The sequence below is a fragment of the Biomphalaria glabrata genome, chromosome 1 (genome assembly GCF_947242115.1).
Source record: "Biomphalaria glabrata chromosome 1, xgBioGlab47.1, whole genome shotgun sequence".
Lineage (NCBI taxonomy): Eukaryota > Metazoa > Mollusca > Gastropoda > Planorbidae > Biomphalaria > Biomphalaria glabrata.
Genome location: NC_074711.1, coordinates 30,989,698 through 31,007,683, shown reverse-complemented (window position 1 = coordinate 31,007,683; position 17,986 = coordinate 30,989,698). Strand labels below are relative to the sequence as shown.

At 31.3% G+C, this 17,986-nt stretch overlaps 1 protein-coding gene across 4 annotated transcripts in view; it reads left to right on the top strand.

The window, feature by feature from the left end:
- LOC106051567 (integrin alpha-PS1-like) overlaps positions 1-17,986 on the top strand; it is a 69,871-nt gene that overhangs the window by 32,760 nt on the left and 19,125 nt on the right. For all 4 annotated transcript variants that reach the window (XM_056032198.1, XM_056032197.1, XM_056032206.1 and 1 more), the window contains exons 8-21: positions 652-739; positions 1,949-2,087; positions 4,639-4,724; positions 4,999-5,300; positions 5,727-5,886; positions 6,262-6,432; positions 6,556-6,638; positions 6,882-7,032; positions 8,107-8,273; positions 8,443-8,526; positions 9,739-9,844; positions 13,977-14,099; positions 14,219-14,281; positions 14,442-14,555. In XM_056032198.1, coding sequence (XP_055888173.1) covers positions 652-739; positions 1,949-2,087; positions 4,639-4,724; positions 4,999-5,300; positions 5,727-5,886; positions 6,262-6,432; positions 6,556-6,638; positions 6,882-7,032; positions 8,107-8,273; positions 8,443-8,526; positions 9,739-9,844; positions 13,977-14,099; positions 14,219-14,281; positions 14,442-14,555 — 1,837 coding nt within the window. The remainder of the gene's footprint in view (positions 1-651; positions 740-1,948; positions 2,088-4,638; positions 4,725-4,998; positions 5,301-5,726; positions 5,887-6,261; positions 6,433-6,555; positions 6,639-6,881; positions 7,033-8,106; positions 8,274-8,442; positions 8,527-9,738; positions 9,845-13,976; positions 14,100-14,218; positions 14,282-14,441; positions 14,556-17,986) is intronic.

The following is a 17,986-nucleotide window of genomic DNA, read 5'->3' as shown; positions in this document are numbered from 1 at the left end:
TGATTATTTCCCATAAATCTGTCATTGGCATTATAAAAGAGTGGTCAGGGAATAGTCAATCTCACTACTTTTTGTCTTTTTTTTTTTTTTTTTTTTTGAGAGGTTATAAGAAATATAACAATAATCTTTACTTGCTTAGCATTCTATATCCTTATAATCATGTTAAACTCTTGACTGTGGCTGTGAAGTCTGTCATCTCTATTCTTACCTCAGATAATTCATTAACGTATGCAAATCTTCAGATACACTTTTTTAAAATTCACAAAAGGATTTCACCACTTAAATTTTTTTTTAAGGTAATACTAATAAATGTTAATGTTTTAGATCTGAATTTATATAAATTATATAATATATATGTATATAACACATGCTTGGAAACACACACACATATACACACATACATAAATATATATTTTTTTTTATAATATAGCTGTTAATAAAAATTAAAGATTTGAATAAAAATTTTCTGACTGGGGAAAGTTGGTATTTCGAGCGCTGTGTTGATAGTCTGGTATTTTGAAGATATACACTATATGAAGGTATAGCTATGTTAGAACATTGATGTCCTTTTCTACTTTTAAAAATTGACCTTTGAAATTACAATTAGATGTATGTTTTCTAAATGTTTATTAATCTCTGTGACTTCTTCAGTTTTGATGACCTTATAGTTGGAGCTCCATACTTATACTCAAAAAATGTAGGTGGTGCTATATATATCTACTATGGTGGGAGAACCATGGTAAGTGCCTTTGTCATAGGTTAATAGATATTGCAATTTCTTGATAGTGACAGTGTTTTTTTTTTCTTCATCCACATATTTAATTGTAACATTTAGTATTATAATCTTGTTATGTAATTGATCTATTAAAGATTATGTAACATGTGTACATCATTCTTTGTTTCCTCTTAAACTTCACGTCTATTTAAATTTGGTTTCTTATAGTTATAATGTTTTTTGTTTGGTGTAATGCACAAATTTTAAGACAAATTTCCTTACGGATAATAAAGATTATTATTATTATTATTATTATTATTATTATTATTATTATTATGCTAAATATGGAATGAAAGATTTTTAATCATGCTTTAGAGATTTATTTAAAACGAACTAGGTTAACAACATGTCAGCATGTTAGAAAATAATTTCTAGTTTAACTGTTTAAACAAAAGTAGTATCAGTTAACAATATATTAAAGTATAACTAACAAATTCAGACAAAAAAAAGACTCAAAAGATAACAAATGTTCATTGGAACACAGGAACTTTTTTTTTTACTTCTATAAATAAAAAGTAAAATAAGGATCTACCTACTTGGTTCTATTATTACAGTAATATGGTACTATTTTGTCCCTGTGTTGTAATGTTTCAAAGTAATGGCAGAAGTTCTAATTACTCATATCTATTATTAGCATATTTCAATTTTCAGAGTAGAGGATATTCCAGCCTAGAAGCTATTTAAACATAACCTATCTTTAAGTTTTTCTATGAAAGAGTTGGCTTGAAAAAATCAATAGTAAATGTTTGAGTAGCATTGCAAGTTTCTGTCTGAGCTGAGATGGACATTTTAGCTCAGCATTTGATTTGATGTTTTCCTAAGTATACTCTAAAAAAAATGTTATCATCGAGGAAAGGGTAGAAAGTAAAGTTGTTTATGTTGGCATCATATTTATATCTTTACATGTAAATCATTGGTGTCAAACAAGTAAACTCTGTTTCATCTGCCCTATGGAACTTAATTTTAGTAGAAAACTTAAAAGAAAAAAGTAATTTGTCATCACTACAGTATACAAACAAAACACAGAACTATTTCATAATATTTAAGACTCGTAGATGAGATAGAAAATACAGAAAAACATTTTTTTTTTACTTTATGAAATAAAAAAAAAAAGATACTATTTTTTTTATTAATACTAAAATATAGAGTTGATATATCTAAATTATTTTCAAGATTAATAATACCACCAAACCATTAGAGATTCGAAGCCGTCCAATGAGTGATTTGGAATGTCAACAATTGATGTGTGAGCATGCAAAATTTGGCTTGAGTCTAACCAAACTTGGAGACATAAATATGGATGGCTTTCAAGGTTTTTACTTTCATTTTATTTTGTATTTTAATAAAACACATACCATTTATTTCATTAATAATAATCTTGAATGCATTTTTATACATAAACCAACAACGATTACCATTAAAACTAATGTATGGTAAGTATATTAATGCTTTGAACTAATTCATGATTTTGTTTACTAAGCAAAATGTATAGTATATTTAAAAAAATCATATTTCTAGAGGCTTTAAAACATAACATGCACACTAATATATATAAATTCTACTTTTCTAAAAATATTTTAAATTTAATTGCTTTATAATAAATAGGTTTCATTAATGGTGTGATTATGATAGATGGGATTAGGGAAGAAATAGCATTAAATTAGGTAGGCTCTCGAGTAAACATAAATGTTCAAATTCCCTGAAAGAGGTTTCTTTTTTATTATTTAAGACCACCTAGAATAGATGTGTGCCTTTTAGGCATCCTCAAACTCAACCACTTGGCAAAAAAAGTCACTTTTTATCAGTTGTTTTTTTTTCAAGAAGGTATTCTAAATGGCAGAATAATATTTGACCTGGTAGTTAGTTATAATAGTTTGCAGATCTGCTAGAAGCCTTGCTTAAAGGAAGAGACCTAATTTACCAAATTATTGATTTTAGAAAAAGTTAAATGACATCTGAAGAAATTATTTGATTGCAATTTACAATTTAGTTAAAAAAAAATATGTAATAGAAAGTCATAATTAATAAGAAAATAAAACATTTTAAAATAGGAGCTTCATTTCAATTACATTGTGAAACATCTTTTATAAAGTGAATGTTAATCTATCAATCATTGTTAAAGGCATTCTTTCATTAATAGTTTCCCCCAATTTACACTTGAAATCTTTTAGAGCTAGGAAGAAAATGGATTTTTTTTTGTTCTTTTAAAAATATTTTCTGCATTAAATGATCAAAATACAAGACATTAAAATTTAAGTACTATAAGACGTTTAAATAACATATTTGTTAATACTTGAAAGAAAATAATGACTATGTTGCTTAACAGATGATATGTTTATGAGTATAGAAGTATTACATTCTCTCTCCTATTAGCTATCTTGGCTTTTTATAACACAATCATTATCCATACTACTAATATTAACCTTTTGAGTTCTTGTGTTCCTTGACCTCTCTAGGACTTCAGATGAGAAAATACCCACATAATTAAATTTCATATGATTTATAAATAAGAGTTCTAACATAAGTTTCATTTTTTTTTTTGGGTGGGGTGGGGGTTTGCAGTAATTATAAATGAGTCATAGGGTTCTTCTTAATGTCTTTATATTCAAATCTCTTCTTTTAAATATTGAGTGTAAGTCTGTTGGTAAGTGTCAATCATAGCATTTAGTAAGATGTTTTAGACTGAAATATAGACTTGGGAAATATAATGCACAAGAGCACAATTTGAGGATCTGAAAAGGTTATTATTTTTTTTTTTTTATATTTTCCTTTCTTAACCTTTGAAGCTTTTAAACCTCATTTAAGCACTACTAACCTCATATATCTGCATGGGTACTATGGAAGGCCTATGGTGCAATATTAAAGTCCCATTTCTTGACTACAAAATGATCAATATTTTGTGGTCTCTCTCTTGGGATACATTTCTAATATTTGATTATTAGCTTTGCTAAAATTATGCTTTAAAAATACATATTTCACTAATTCTATTTTATACTATATTCACGTTTGGCATTAAGGTAAGACTTGACATGATATGATGATATACATTGTCATGTCATCTAATTATGATCCAACAAATGATACTAAAATCTGAAAAAAAACCCACTATATTAACCTATTAGTTTTCATGAATTATTTTAATTTCTAAATAGGTAAAAATAAACTTAAAATTATAAAATTAATTTTGAATGTTTGACTTTTAACAACAAAAGTACAATAATTTCTACACAAAACTTCATTTTAGTGCAAAATGTAAACATTAAAATTTATTTGTACATTAGTAAATAATATTAAATAGCACCCATCAGCTGTTGTTAACAAATTTAGTATTTCAAAACTAAAAGTTACTTTTTAAACTTATTGCCAGAAACTTTTGCCCATATTTAAAAAAAAAATAATTGTTTAAATTAAATTTTGTGTTCATTAAGTACACTCTTAAATATGTACATAAAGTAGGAAAAGAAATTCTCCTACTTCATATTTATAAATAACCAATGCTATTCTAAAATATAAATTCTAGATAAATCAAGATTCTTTAAAAACTAAATCTGTGAAACTATTGAAAACTATATTTTATTTCTTTTCACATTTTGTTAATAGTTGGAAATCAGCTTTGTCATTCAATGCACTGTTATCATATCTCAGTGCAATAGGTAGTCAAATAATTACCCTTGTTATTTTAAAAACTTCATTACATATGAATTTCATTGAATATTTGTTGATATATTTGAAAGGTAGTATTTATAATACTTATAAGTAAAAAAAAAATTGTTCTGAACTTCACTAACTTAAACATTTTCTTACCTTTTTTTTTTTTTTTTTTTTTAAAGATTTGTACATTTGCATTTGTTTTTAATTTATAGATTTTGCTGTGGGTGCCCCATATGAAGGAAATGGTGCTGTTTACATTTATCATGGATCTTCTTCTCCTATTGAGAAATATGTTCAGGTAGAAAATTTGTTAGTTTTTTTATAAATAACATATGTAAGCTAGACATCTTGTTATAGGCAGGGTTGTTGGCATTTTCATAAAGTCCCAAAGCAGTTTTTTTCGCAACTGTCCAGTTATTTTTTTTCATCTGTTCAGATACAATTTAATGCTTGTAAGTATGAGGATGATATTTGTGTTATAGGTAAAATATTTTAAAAGTTATAGATTTTTAAATGTTGAATTTTTTCAATTTGCATTTGGTTATATATATATATATTTCTTTTAAATGCAGAAAATTGATGCCTTAGATCTGCCTGACTCAAAGCTTGTTTCTTTTGGTTACTCACTGTCTGGAGGCATGGACTTGGATGGCAATGGTTACCCTGATCTTCTGGTTGGTGCTTATGAATCAGACACTGTTGCTCTCATCCGTTCCAGGCCTATCATCAAAATTGAACCAGTGATTAGTGTGACTCCTAAATCAATCAATATGGATGTGCAGAACATAACATGTGCTGCTAAACCTGACTTGAAAAACAAACTCTGTGTAGTGCTAGAGCTGTGTCTTTCATTTACAACCAACCCACCATTAAGGTAGAGTTCAGTTTACATTATTTTATAATTAAATATAATTCATTGAAGAAATTTCACTAATTAAGGCATAAGAAAGAGTGCAGTATTTCAAATGGCTGTTATGTGTTTTGTAACATCAAATGCATGTATATACTAAAATAAAGTTTTGAACTAGATCTATTTGAGATTTTTATTTCTATATTGGAATGGGAAATTATTTTAAAATTTGTTACTTACCACTTTACACTCATGTTAATTTTGGCCTAGAAAACAAACAGGGGAAGTAACCACTATCTGCATGATCGATCCAAATTTTTTAAACTTGAGGTTAGAGAACTTTTATGAACTGAATTTGAAAAATCGCCTTAAATCTCTAATTGTATGAGATTGGTTTGGATTGTATTCCAGCTGTTTTATAGATACTCATTTTGTTTTCTATCTGTATAGAATTGACCCAGAGGTAACCTACAGATTAGAGGCAGAGCCACTGAGAAGATTAAGTAGAGTTGAGCTTGATGGAGCCCAGGATCCTAGTAAAAGGATCATAGATAATAAAAGTGTCACTCTAAAGCCAACAGCTTGTGTCCAACAAGTGGCTATATTGAAGGTAAATTTAAAGAGATTTTCTGAAAGTGTATAACATATCTTGTTCTGTTATGTTGAAATATTTCATTTTGAAACGGAAGACCCAGACTAGTAATTGAGAACTCATCTTTTTAATTTTGTATGTACACTAATGTACATGATGGAACTGTGAATGTTTTGTTTTTTATTCTTTCTCTGATTTGATGCTCTCTATATATAGGAAATATATGAGAATATGAGTTTCTTGTACTCTAAATGATTAAGAATTTCATTGAAAGAAAGGGTAACTGGAAAAAAAAAAAAAAGAACAATTGATTGTTTTTTTAGAGGCTCTATCTATTCAGTTTGATTTATGCATTTGTTTTAAAACATTGTAAATGAAATGTTTTTGTTATAGGATCAGTTTGATGACCGGCTCAGCCCAATAGAGTTCAAGTTTATTTTTGGACTAGCAACAGACAAACTAAAAGCTGATGACTATCCTAAGAGTGCAGTACAAGATATTAATTCATTTCCTGTCTTAGACACAGAAAATTCTGATAATAAAACAAATTCCATATCTGTTGAGGTGAGTCAAATGATTAGCCTATTTTTGTTGTTCTTGTTGTTTTCTCTTAAGATCTTTTCATGCTAATATTACCAAATCTCTTACAAATCAGTGCATTTGATTACAAAAAAACTTTCATTTTAGGCTGAATTTGTTATGGAGTGTGGTGATGACAACAAGTGTCACAGCAATTTACAATTTGAGGCTGACCTTAGGGACTTGACCCTGTAAGTTTACACTTATTTTAACTTCATTTTCTATAGCATTTGAACAACACCTTTTCTAGTTTTCCGCTATTGTATGTTATGTTCATGCATTTGTTTAAAGCAAGTTTTAAAAGGCAGTTCATGTTAATCCAAAACAGTTGTCATTTAATGGACACATTTTTTTTATAAGACAATCTATGTGAGTTTGACTGAACCTTATTATCTTGTTTGTTTTAATTGACTGTTGTTATTCTTTTCATTTAGAAATTCAGCTGGAGTGTATGAAATGGTAGTTAGTGAAAATAATCAATTACAAATTGCAATAAGAATAACAAATGTTGGAGAACCTGCTTACCTGACAAGAGTTTTTGTGATGAAGCCAAAGTCCCTCAGTTATTTTGGCACTCAATCTGAGGTAGGTTGAAGCTTTTCAATTCAATACAGATTGTGTTCAATAAACTTAAAACTGATTATAAATAAAATGCCTAATTTTATCCAATATACTTTGTTATGACATGATTAGGAAGTAGTTATTTGTTTCGGGAATAAGGGGAAAGTTTTAATTAGCGACAAGTGACGTGACAGATCTTTAAAAAATAAGAACGCTCTAAGCGACGCTAAAAAGAAGACGCTTCTTGTAGAGTAGTAGACTTGAGTACAATAGATATACGGATTTACGGACATAGCTGACATCGGACGATTCCCTTCTTGAGTATTAAACATATTTGTAGAACAACATATCAGCGCCGACTACATATTTGATTGTTTCGGCCTTTCGACGGTGTTACTGAAGTAGTTGAGTTCAGATCTACACTAGACATATTGCCAAGAATCAACACCGCGCGGAGGCCTTAACAACTTGCATAATTTAATTATTAGCAGGAATTTATCTTCAGTAATAAAACATGAATGAATTTTTGTTATTTTGTGGATAATAATTAGAGCTTAGTACATCTAGAAAAGTAAAAAATTAAAACAAAAACAATAAAATGCATATTGATTTAGAAAAGGAATATAAAAAATATGTATATAATTTATATTAAATAAAATTTTTTTTTTTTTTTTTTTTACTTTTAACAGAAGCATTTAAGTCAAGGAACAAGTTCTTGGTTATATTTGTAATGAAGTGTACTATTTAATATTTTAGTAATGGGTTATAGTTTAAATTTTAAAAACATTTTTTTTTACGGTGTAAAATCTCATTTAAGTTCGTAGGATAGCTTGACATTGCTAATTTAAAACATATCAATCTTTATTCAAGATTATCCTCATCCAAAATTAGTATATCAATTTATCAGGATATTACATCTATTCATGCAATCTGATGATTTTTCTTAATCTTAATGTATGTGCTTCTGAAGTTAGGTCTCGGAATGTAATGTTCACACACCCCAACAAGAAATGATAGTGCTCAGTTACAAAATAGTTTTTTGTTACATTTGCTATTTGCTTTGTGGTTATTTTAACATTATTGTAATTATTTTTTTAGGATTCAGTTTCATGTCAAACTATTAAAGATAATGATACACTGATAATGTGTGACCAAATTGGCAACCCTTTGAAACAAAACACAGTATACTTTGTTCTAAAACTTAATGTGCCCTCGAGTTTGTCAATATCAGGGGAAATCAATACCATTCATGCTTGGATAAACACGTAAGTAATGTTTAGAGAAGAGAAGCATTACATATGATAGTGATTACTTCATATAAAATACATTTTTAATCATTTTTGTCAACTTATGGTGTGTCTTCAGCAGATTAGTTTTAATTACACATTTTTTTTTAACATTTGAAATGTTTTTTCATAACTATGCTTTGATTAGGTCTAGTGCAGAAGAGACTCCAAACAATGATCATCAGGAATTACGATTTCAAGTTATAAATAAAGCTGATTTAATTGTGGATGCGTAAGTCATTTATATTTTACTAATATTACACACCAGAAACACCCATTGAATTTTTCCCAGGCTTTATATATTTATTATGGCTGGAACATCCAATTCTTTTTTTTTAAGCTTCCATTTTAAGGATCCCCCTAACATACTTTTTAGCCCGTCCATTATTGTATCTGTTACAATGAAATGGCCCACTCTCTTTGTTTTTCCTTCTCTCTCTTTCTGGAACCTTTTTTTTTTCACCCTGTGTATCATAATTTCTCTGAAATAGACCTTTGATTGCATTTAGAACAACCTGCTTTATAACATTCAAACACACAAAAAAAAGAAATATGGTGAAGGGCTTGCTGAATCAATAGTTGTCATAATTGATAAGTTACACTAATAATAATAAGGCTTGTCTTCGAGTCCGAAGATTAGTGAGGAATGCAGTACTTCCCATGGCTGGCAGCCCCAGCTGTGACCTATATATTTTGCCACATCCAGGGCAGGCATAACCTTTGTCGATTTAGATTTTCTTTTCGCCGTCTGCGTTTGTCCTCGGCAGCGGATGTTCTTTTGGTCTCAAATGTGTATCCCGCAGCCTTCATGAGTGACATCCAGCTGTCTCATTCTGAGGCCCCATGCAACCAGGTGCTCTCTTCTATGTCAGCCAAGGAAAGTTGACGTCTAAGCTGGTCTATGAAGCGTTTCTGTGGGCGCCTCTGTTACGTCGACCACCTTTTAGCTCACCAAAAAAGACTGCCCTTTGGCATACGTTCGTCTCCCATACGAGATACATGCCCTACCCAGCGTAACTGTTGGACCATAAGAAGTCCCTCTATACTGTCCATACCGGCGTTCGCAAGGACATCGCTGTTTGTAGTGCAGTCTTGCCACCGTATGTCCATGATGGAGTGCAAGACATTAATTTTTGTAGGCAGGCGGAGCGATTTGTTCCGCCAAACTCTCGCCTGAAGGCATCCAAAAGCGCTACTGGCCCTGTCCAGATGGTTATCAACTTCCCTTGAAAGTGAGGCATCATTTAATACTATACTACCTAGATATGTGAAGTGTTCTACCACATTAAGAGGCTGTGTCCGTTTACGTTGATCCTGGTGCTGAGAATTATTTTACTGGGTGACACTAAATAGTAATTTAAATATAAGTTAAGGATTTTAAGAAGACATTTTTACTAACAAAAAAAGATTGTGCTAGATAGTAATGAAATATTGGTTTATTCAGCAACGTAGCACCAGACAATGCTATATTATGTAAAGGAGAACCAAGAGATGTGAGAGAGATCATTGATGAAAGTGGCATAGGGGCATCTGTAAAGCACAACTTTGTTGTAAGTCGGGTTTTTTTTTAAAACATTTGATTGCTTTAAATTTAATAATACTATAAGAATGTGTTTGATAAATCACTCTTTAGAATAATTTTAGTTTAAAGCTCTTAGTATTTGTTTTGCTAAATTTGTGTCATTTTCTTATTAAAGTAGAATGTTGATTGTCTGGTTTAATTGGGAATGGGGTCTGTCAGGATACTGGATCATCCAGATAGCTGAATGCGTAATATTATATTGCACTGTAGGAAACATAAAATTAAAGTGAAATATACAGGGGAACAAAGTGTTATACATTATACACAGTGGCGTCATTAGGGGGATCTGCACTGGGTATCACCCATTAGGGGGGTGACACCCAAGTAAAAAAATGCCTTTGTGAATAGCGGACAGTTAAAAAAAAAAAAAAATGCATGTTTAAATATTGAGACATGTTATTCACAATTAATAAATAGATCTATATACTTTTTTTTCATTTTGACTAAACATATATTTTAATTTTTAATGAAATTAATATATCAAGGAAAACGTGAAAACTTACTTTCAGATGTTTACCAGCTGCATTTATGTATATGAACAGAGCTTTGATTTAAAAAAGATGTTTTAATCGAATTTATTGAATTTGTAGCTAGCACCGTAATATCAGGATGCCAACCAATAGTCACTGTTTAACAAATGACAACATTCTTCAGACATAAAATATTATTGAAATCTCACATGTAATTAATGTAAATTTTGAAGAATTGTAAAGTAAATAATTGGCCATTGAGATTTTTGAAGATAGTGATGCTATTTCATTTTTCTGTAAAAGAATCTCTAGCCAAAATAAAGGCAATGTGTCAGTCGAATGAAATACTTGAATATTTTAGAGGATTATTCTTAACTAGTTCCGAGAATGGTTCTTCTTCCTAATGGGCACGATTTAGTCACTTAATAGTTAATAGCAAAAAACTGTAATGGCGCCAACTCACTGTTATCTCTTGCTAACAGTTGTCGACTATTTTCAACTAATAATATTGAAATTAAGTCCGATATTGGAATATTAAAAGACGTATGAATAATTCATCTGGATTGGAAAATTTGAAAACAAGGGCATCCGGCTACAATTTCATTTGACAAGGAAGTCATTGCTATGATTGATGCAAAGAAGAAAACAATGGAAGGATGTATTGCACGTACTGTTTCTATAAAACCAGAATATTTAAAATTTCGTGACCATATTAACAAAGAGTCCTTATTAAATAAAGAATTTCCTTGAGATGATGGAAATGGTACGGTGATGCAAACCAAAGCCGAAAGTACACCTGTAATGTTAAAACGTTTATAAATATTTTAGCAAATGACGTAAATAATATAAGAGTCAGAATGACTGTAAGCACCTTTGTATTTTGTTTGACAACACCCCTGACATAGCACACCCAACATAGCACACACACTGGTCAGATTCAGAAGTTACATGATTTTAAGGGAGACCAAAAAAGCTGATAATATCAACTTAATATTTTAAAATGTCTAGAAAAGGTGGAGCTTAAATTTATACGTGGAGCTCAAAGATATGAACATGCAGATTCAATGTCTGGAACCATCGAGAGGTACAGGAAATTTATTAAGAACCAACAGAATAGCTATTTAATAGATGCATATAACATTCACTCAATCTATGTGGTCAGCATTCTTTTTCAGAAATGAGCTTTTTAATACGATCGAAATACTTTTTCGATCTGAAATTATTACCATTAAAACTTAAAATCTTTTATTTTACCTATTTTTAATTTATTGGGGGGGGGGGGGGAAGATGTACTAGAATGCCAAATAAACACAAGAGTAGGCCTATTTTAGACTATTGACAAAATGGTGACTTTTTAAACAAATGCCTAACTCGTTAGTGCAAAGTGTTATTTTTGTTTTAAAAAATTTTAAAAACAAGAAGAAAATATCAGACGAGCATTCACAAGATACCGGACTCACTATTTAAGAAGAGAAAAAGATATTCATTCTTATGTGCATTGATCATTTTTTAACTCTGAGCTTTAACTCCTACTGGAAGCAATCATTGTTGTAGCAAATAAATTTGGAGCAATCCAAAAAATTCTTTAGTTCAACAACCAACGAAGTTTCAAAATGTTGGCATATATGATGATTTTTCAAACAGAAATACTATGACTGAGAACATCAAACCTAATAAAGCATCTGGACCTGATGGTATTCCATCTAGATTACTCAAAGAACTAAGCAATGAGCTAGCACCAGTGTTCAAAATACTTTTTCAGGCATCTCTTAACCAGGGCAGAAGTTCACCACCATAGTTTGCTTAAAAAATTAAAATATTTTGGCATTGATTGTCCATTGCATCAGTGGATTAAAGATTTTCTGATAGGGAGAGAACAAACTGTAATAATAAATTACTCTTTATCAACACCAATAACAGTAAACTCAGGCATACCTCAAGGAACAGTCTTAGGTCCACTACTATTTTTAATTTACATAAACGATTTACCAATTTGCATTAGTTCAGGAACAAAAGTCAGATTATTCACAGATGATTGCATAACATATAGAACAATAAAAACAACACAAGATACAGAAATTTTACAAAGAGAATTAGATGAATTACAGAAATGGGAATCAAATTGGAGCATGTCTTTCCACCCAGAAAAATGTCAGTTATTTAGAGTAACAAAAAAACTAAAGCAAATTAATTCCACTTATCTTATTCATGGTAAACCAGTAACACAGACTAAAAATGCAAAATACCTAGGCGTTATAATAATAGAAAAACTGTCATGGAATCCCCATATTGATGAAGCTATCAAAAATCAAACAAAGCATTATGGTTTATTAAAAGAAATTTCTATAAATCAAATAAGAACATAAAAGTAAAATGTTATTTAACCTTGGTTAGGCCAATAATAGAATATGCATCCTCTGTTTGGGACCCCTCAAATCAAGAAAACATTAACAAACGAATATTCACATTTGACTAGAGTAATACCTTTGGTAAAATCACTAAATTTAGAAAGCCTTCAGGACAGAAGACTCAAAAGTAAAGTAGCAATTATACATAAAACACTGAACCATAATCTTCAAATACAAAAACAAAATTTAATAAAATACTCAGAAAGACACAAAAATAAATGCACATTCCTCATCCCATATGCTAGGACTAATTTGTACAAATACTCCTTCTTCCCTAGTGCTATTAAAGCTAGCCAGGAAAACCAGTGACTTGGCAGAATTTAAGTCATTGGTTAATATGTATGACTGGTAATCATCTTTTTTGAAGAGGTTACCTCTGTATTCTATAAGATAAGAAGATCTAAATGAAACAAAAGTTATTCTTGAAAAAAATAAAAGTTGACATTGCATGATTCATATGCCACTAAGACCTTAAAAAATAACCCTAAATCATTTAACAAAGCCTTTAACCGTTATCTATCTGCTTGTCTATGGCGACGTGAAAAGGATTTTTAAAATTAAAATTACAAACTTTTTGAGACAAAGGAACAAATGACACTTTCACAATGGGGAATTTTAATAAAAATAAGATCGTTAAAGACATTAACTTTGATCATTGTAATGATAAATTTTCCAGTTCGAAATACAGAAAAAAAAAAAGTGTAATTGACTTTTGGTTTCATTGTTGCAAAATTGAACTATAGTGTAACAGCAATTTCTTCGATTTCGAAGATTAAGGATGCATGCAGAGTTTAACTTGACAATTAAAACCCAGTGAACTGTAGATACATTATAATAACTGAATTTTCAAATTTAATAGACACTTATTTTATAGTTGTTGAAAAATCAAATAGCGTTGGTAATTATTAACTATATGTATTACAGCACAACAAAAAAAAATATTTTTTTATAGGGGGGTTGCGGGGATGACACCCACCCTAGTGACGCCATTGACTATACATGTACTCATCATAACATTTGATTTAATATGTACAACTTTTGTTGTGAAATCTGGTCAACCAATAACCCACAGGTAATATGCACAAAAATACTGTATTTTTGACTAACAGCAATTGTACCAGAGAAATAGTTAATTTTATCAAAGGTAAATTTTGTGTCTAATTTTTAAAACCATCTCTTTATTTCCTATTTGCAATTATTTTAATATGAAAATATCTTTCAGGTCAGAAATATGGGCCCTGGAGAGATATCAGAATCAGAAATCACAATAAGTTGGCCCTATGAACTTGGAGGTGCTCAAGCAGGAAAGAAGAAGTATTTACTCTATCTCATGAAAGAACCTACGGTGTGTATGTTGTTTTCGCAGTCATCAATATAGCCTACTTCTTGCTCTTGAATTTCTTACTTTATACTAAACTTAAAGTAATATTGACTTTTAGAATCTTTTTTTGTGTTTCTCTTCAGGTGGAAGGAGATAATGTGATGTGCAATGACATAAAACGGTATGTTAACCCTGAGAAAATAAAGGTAAATATGTTTTTTTTTTCTACTGTCTTCCTTGAATTATGTGTGCATTGGTTGAAATGGAATGATCACTCTTTTTTTTTTCTTTAAATGTTTCTGTCTGATTTCTCTGTATTGCCTAAAACAGAGTTCATTGAATGTCTTATTACACATTTCTTTACAGCCTCTAAAATTTGGAGAAATTTCAAACTCTGTGAAAGAAGAGAAGGATGTTCAGAAGCGAAGGAAAAGACAAGCTGAGCCAAAGGCTAAATCTAGTGGCAAAGTTGTTGTTCTGGTAGGCTGTTGTCAGAATTTGTCCTAAATTTTACTTCATTTTTTTAAATTGCCCAGTAAATTTCCTAATGCAACCATTTTCATGTAATATAAATGAGAAATATCTTTTGAATTTTACAACTTTTGGTTGATGTTATTTTAAAAATTTGTTGAAAACAATTATAATCTATATTTGTTTTTAGTTGATTGAGCTTTTATGCTTACAAATGTATTGGTAGACTTTATTTTTTTTTTTACTGAGGGTGGGAGCAAAAATACTCAATTGCAAATTTTGTTACTTTATAATAAAATAAAGACCATTTTTAATGTGATTTAAACATTGTGAAATGCCTTTAAGATATGATTTTAATTTTTTTTTGGTTATGGGACTGATTTTTTAAATAATTTTATTTTAAAAATAGCCACTGCTTGTCTTGACAGACATTTTTTGTGAAGGTCTATCACCTTATCATGTTTGAATGTAAATCTTTTATTTAATTTTTTAAATGCACATTTTTTTTTACTTTAGATTTTTGTCATGAGATCTGTTTTAATAATAATAATAATAATAATAATCTTTATTGTCCGTACGGAAATTTGTCTTACAATTTGTGCATTGCACCAAACAAAAAACATTATAACTATAAGAAACCAAAGTGTACATTCACACCAGACTCACTCATAATTTACATGTGACAAAGTTTATACCAGATTGTTCTTATTTAATGATTTGATTGCCAGGGGAACAAAAGAGTGTTTGTGTCTGTTTGTCTTTGCTATCGGTGTCTTGTATCTCTTTTGTGATGGAAAAATCACAAAATCCTGACACAAAGGGTGATTCTTTATTTCGAGGATCTTGTTAGCTTTTTTATAGATGTTTGTCTCAAACAGCTGCCCAAATGGGGTTTGTTTTTGGCCAATGACCCTTCTTCTTCTTCTTCTTCTTCTTCTAGCCAGCTTTATTGGTGCTGAGCTGTGAGCTCTTTTGCTGACTGTGCCAAGGAAAAAAAGTGTGCTGTTTTCTTCAGTTGTTCAGTACTGCCGTACAGGATGTTGGTTATGTTGGGGTGTAGTGGAAGTAGGGTCTGCCTAAGGTGGATTAGGGAGGGGCATTCAAAGAGGATATGGTTTACGGTTTCAAAGGGGTGGGCGCAGTGTCTGCAAAGGGGTAGTTGTGTGGAGTTTATTTTGTTCAGGTGGTAATTTAATAGTGGTGTGTGTCCTGTTCTTAGTTGGAAGATTGTAGATTGTTCTTTGCGGGGGAGGAAGTTAATACTGTCCAGTTTGTTAGGCGTAGTCATTTCTTTGTACATGGCTCTGCCTGTGTTTCCTGATGCCCATTGGTTGAGCCACTCCTCTTTGTGATTGTTGACTAACATTGACCTTAGGGTGAGGTAGTTAACAGGTCTATCTGGTTGTTCCATAGATGAACCTGCCTTTGATAGCTTATCTGCCTTTTCATTTCCCATGATGCCAATGTGTCCAGGGATCCACTGTAGTGTGATATTGATATTTAATTTTGATATCATCTGATGGATTATCACAATGAGTGTTGTCAACTCTCTTGGGCTGTTTGAGGTGCTGCTGTTAAGTGCTTGCAGAGTAGATTGGGAGTCTGTAAAGACAACAATATCTGATGGTGGTCGCACTCCTTCATATATTTTGTTTTCCACTGTCTGTAGTGCTATGGTAATTGCCTCAATTTCGGCTTGGAAGTTTGAGCAGTAATCGCCACAGGGTGCGCTTATCTCAAAGTGTTTATTTTTAGGGAAGACCAGAAAGGCACCAAGACCAGCATTGATGGTAGCTTTGAAAGCCGATCCGTCTGTATAAATATGGATAGCTGTTTTTTGATAGCTTTCAATTGTTTCAAGCGTGCCTACTTTGAGCTTCAGTGGATTAGATTCTTTTGTTAAGTTGTTATTTAGTAAATGTGTTTTGATGGTAGGTTGTTTGTAGTTTAGTCCGGGTGTAATGTTTGAAAACCTGGTAATTTTTTCTCTGTTATTGGGTAGGTGGTGTTTTAGGCTAGTTCGTCAGTAAGTTGGATCAGAGTCCTTTGCTTTTTTTGGTTGTTTTTCCTACTTCTCCGTGTTAGTAATTTATTTGGATGATCGTCCTCCAACCATCTGTATCTCTTAATAGCTTCTAATGCTGCTCTGTTGCGCCTTAAGAGGTTCAATATTGGAGTCTATTTCACAGGCTGCTGTGGGAGTAGTTCTCATACCTCCACTAATTAGCCGCAAGGCTTGGTTTTGGATTGTATCTAATGATGATTGATAGGTTTTGTTGGCAGCTACTTGTATGGAGAGACAGTTATCCATTACAGATCTGACATATCCAGTGTATAACTGTCTTAAGGTTTTCTTTTCAGCTCCCCAGGATGTTCCTGCTAGGTGTTTTATTATGTTTAATCTTTGTGATGCCTTTTCTTTTAAATCTTCTTTATTTATTGGCTGAGAGTCTATTTTTAGGATGTAGTTTCTTTTTGCTGTTTTGTTGCTGTGGCTAAAGATTGAATAAACTGACTTTTCTTTATTTCCATCTTCCATAATTTTGAATATGTGGAGATAGTTGTGAGGTCTCTATTTAGTTTGGATTTAGTCAGCACTGGATATTTCTCTGTAGTCCAAATTAAAATGTTGTCTGCATAAAGTGCCGTATTGACCGAAATGAGGTCCAGGAGGTCGTTCATGAAGATTAGAAAGAGAGTGCAGCTAAGGGCTGAACCTTGTGGTAGTCCTTCTTCCAAACTTTTTTTTACTAGAGATGGCACCTTCGAATCGGGTTTGGATGGTTCTGTTTTTTAAGAATACCCTGATCCAGCTGTACATTTTTCCCATGGATGCCCATTTTTTTCATCTTCAAAAATAGACCTTTTCTCCACACTCACAGGCTTGCTGCAAATCTATAAATACTGCTGTAGTGTGCTTGTTTTCATGAAACCCTTCTACTGTGTCCTGGATAAAACGAAAGAGGTGGTCTTCTGTTCTACTTGCTTTCCTGAAGCCAGCTTGTGCATTGTGGACTGAGCAAGTACTTTCTAGCCACCAATAAAGTCGGTTATTGATCATTTTTTCTGCCATTTTGCCAATGTTGGATGTTAGAGATATTGGTCTATATTGGTCTCCAGGTGGTTTATTTTTCTTTAAAATGGGTATTATGTTTGCGTTTCTCCATTCCTGTGGTATGTCTCCAGTTATCCATGTATGGTTGATAAAGTTAAGTATACAGTTTTGGGCCTGTGGTCCTAGTCCCCAAATCATTTCATTTGTTATTTTATCGGGTCCAAGTGATTTTCTTGACTTGAGGCTTTTTAGGGCAGTATTGAGCTTATGTAGAGTGAAGGAAGTGTCAAAGATCTGACAGTTGACTGTTAGAGCTTTTTCTTCTTTCTTTAAGATATTACTGAAGGCCTGGTCCAGTTGTTTTCTTGGCTTTGACTTGTTAATG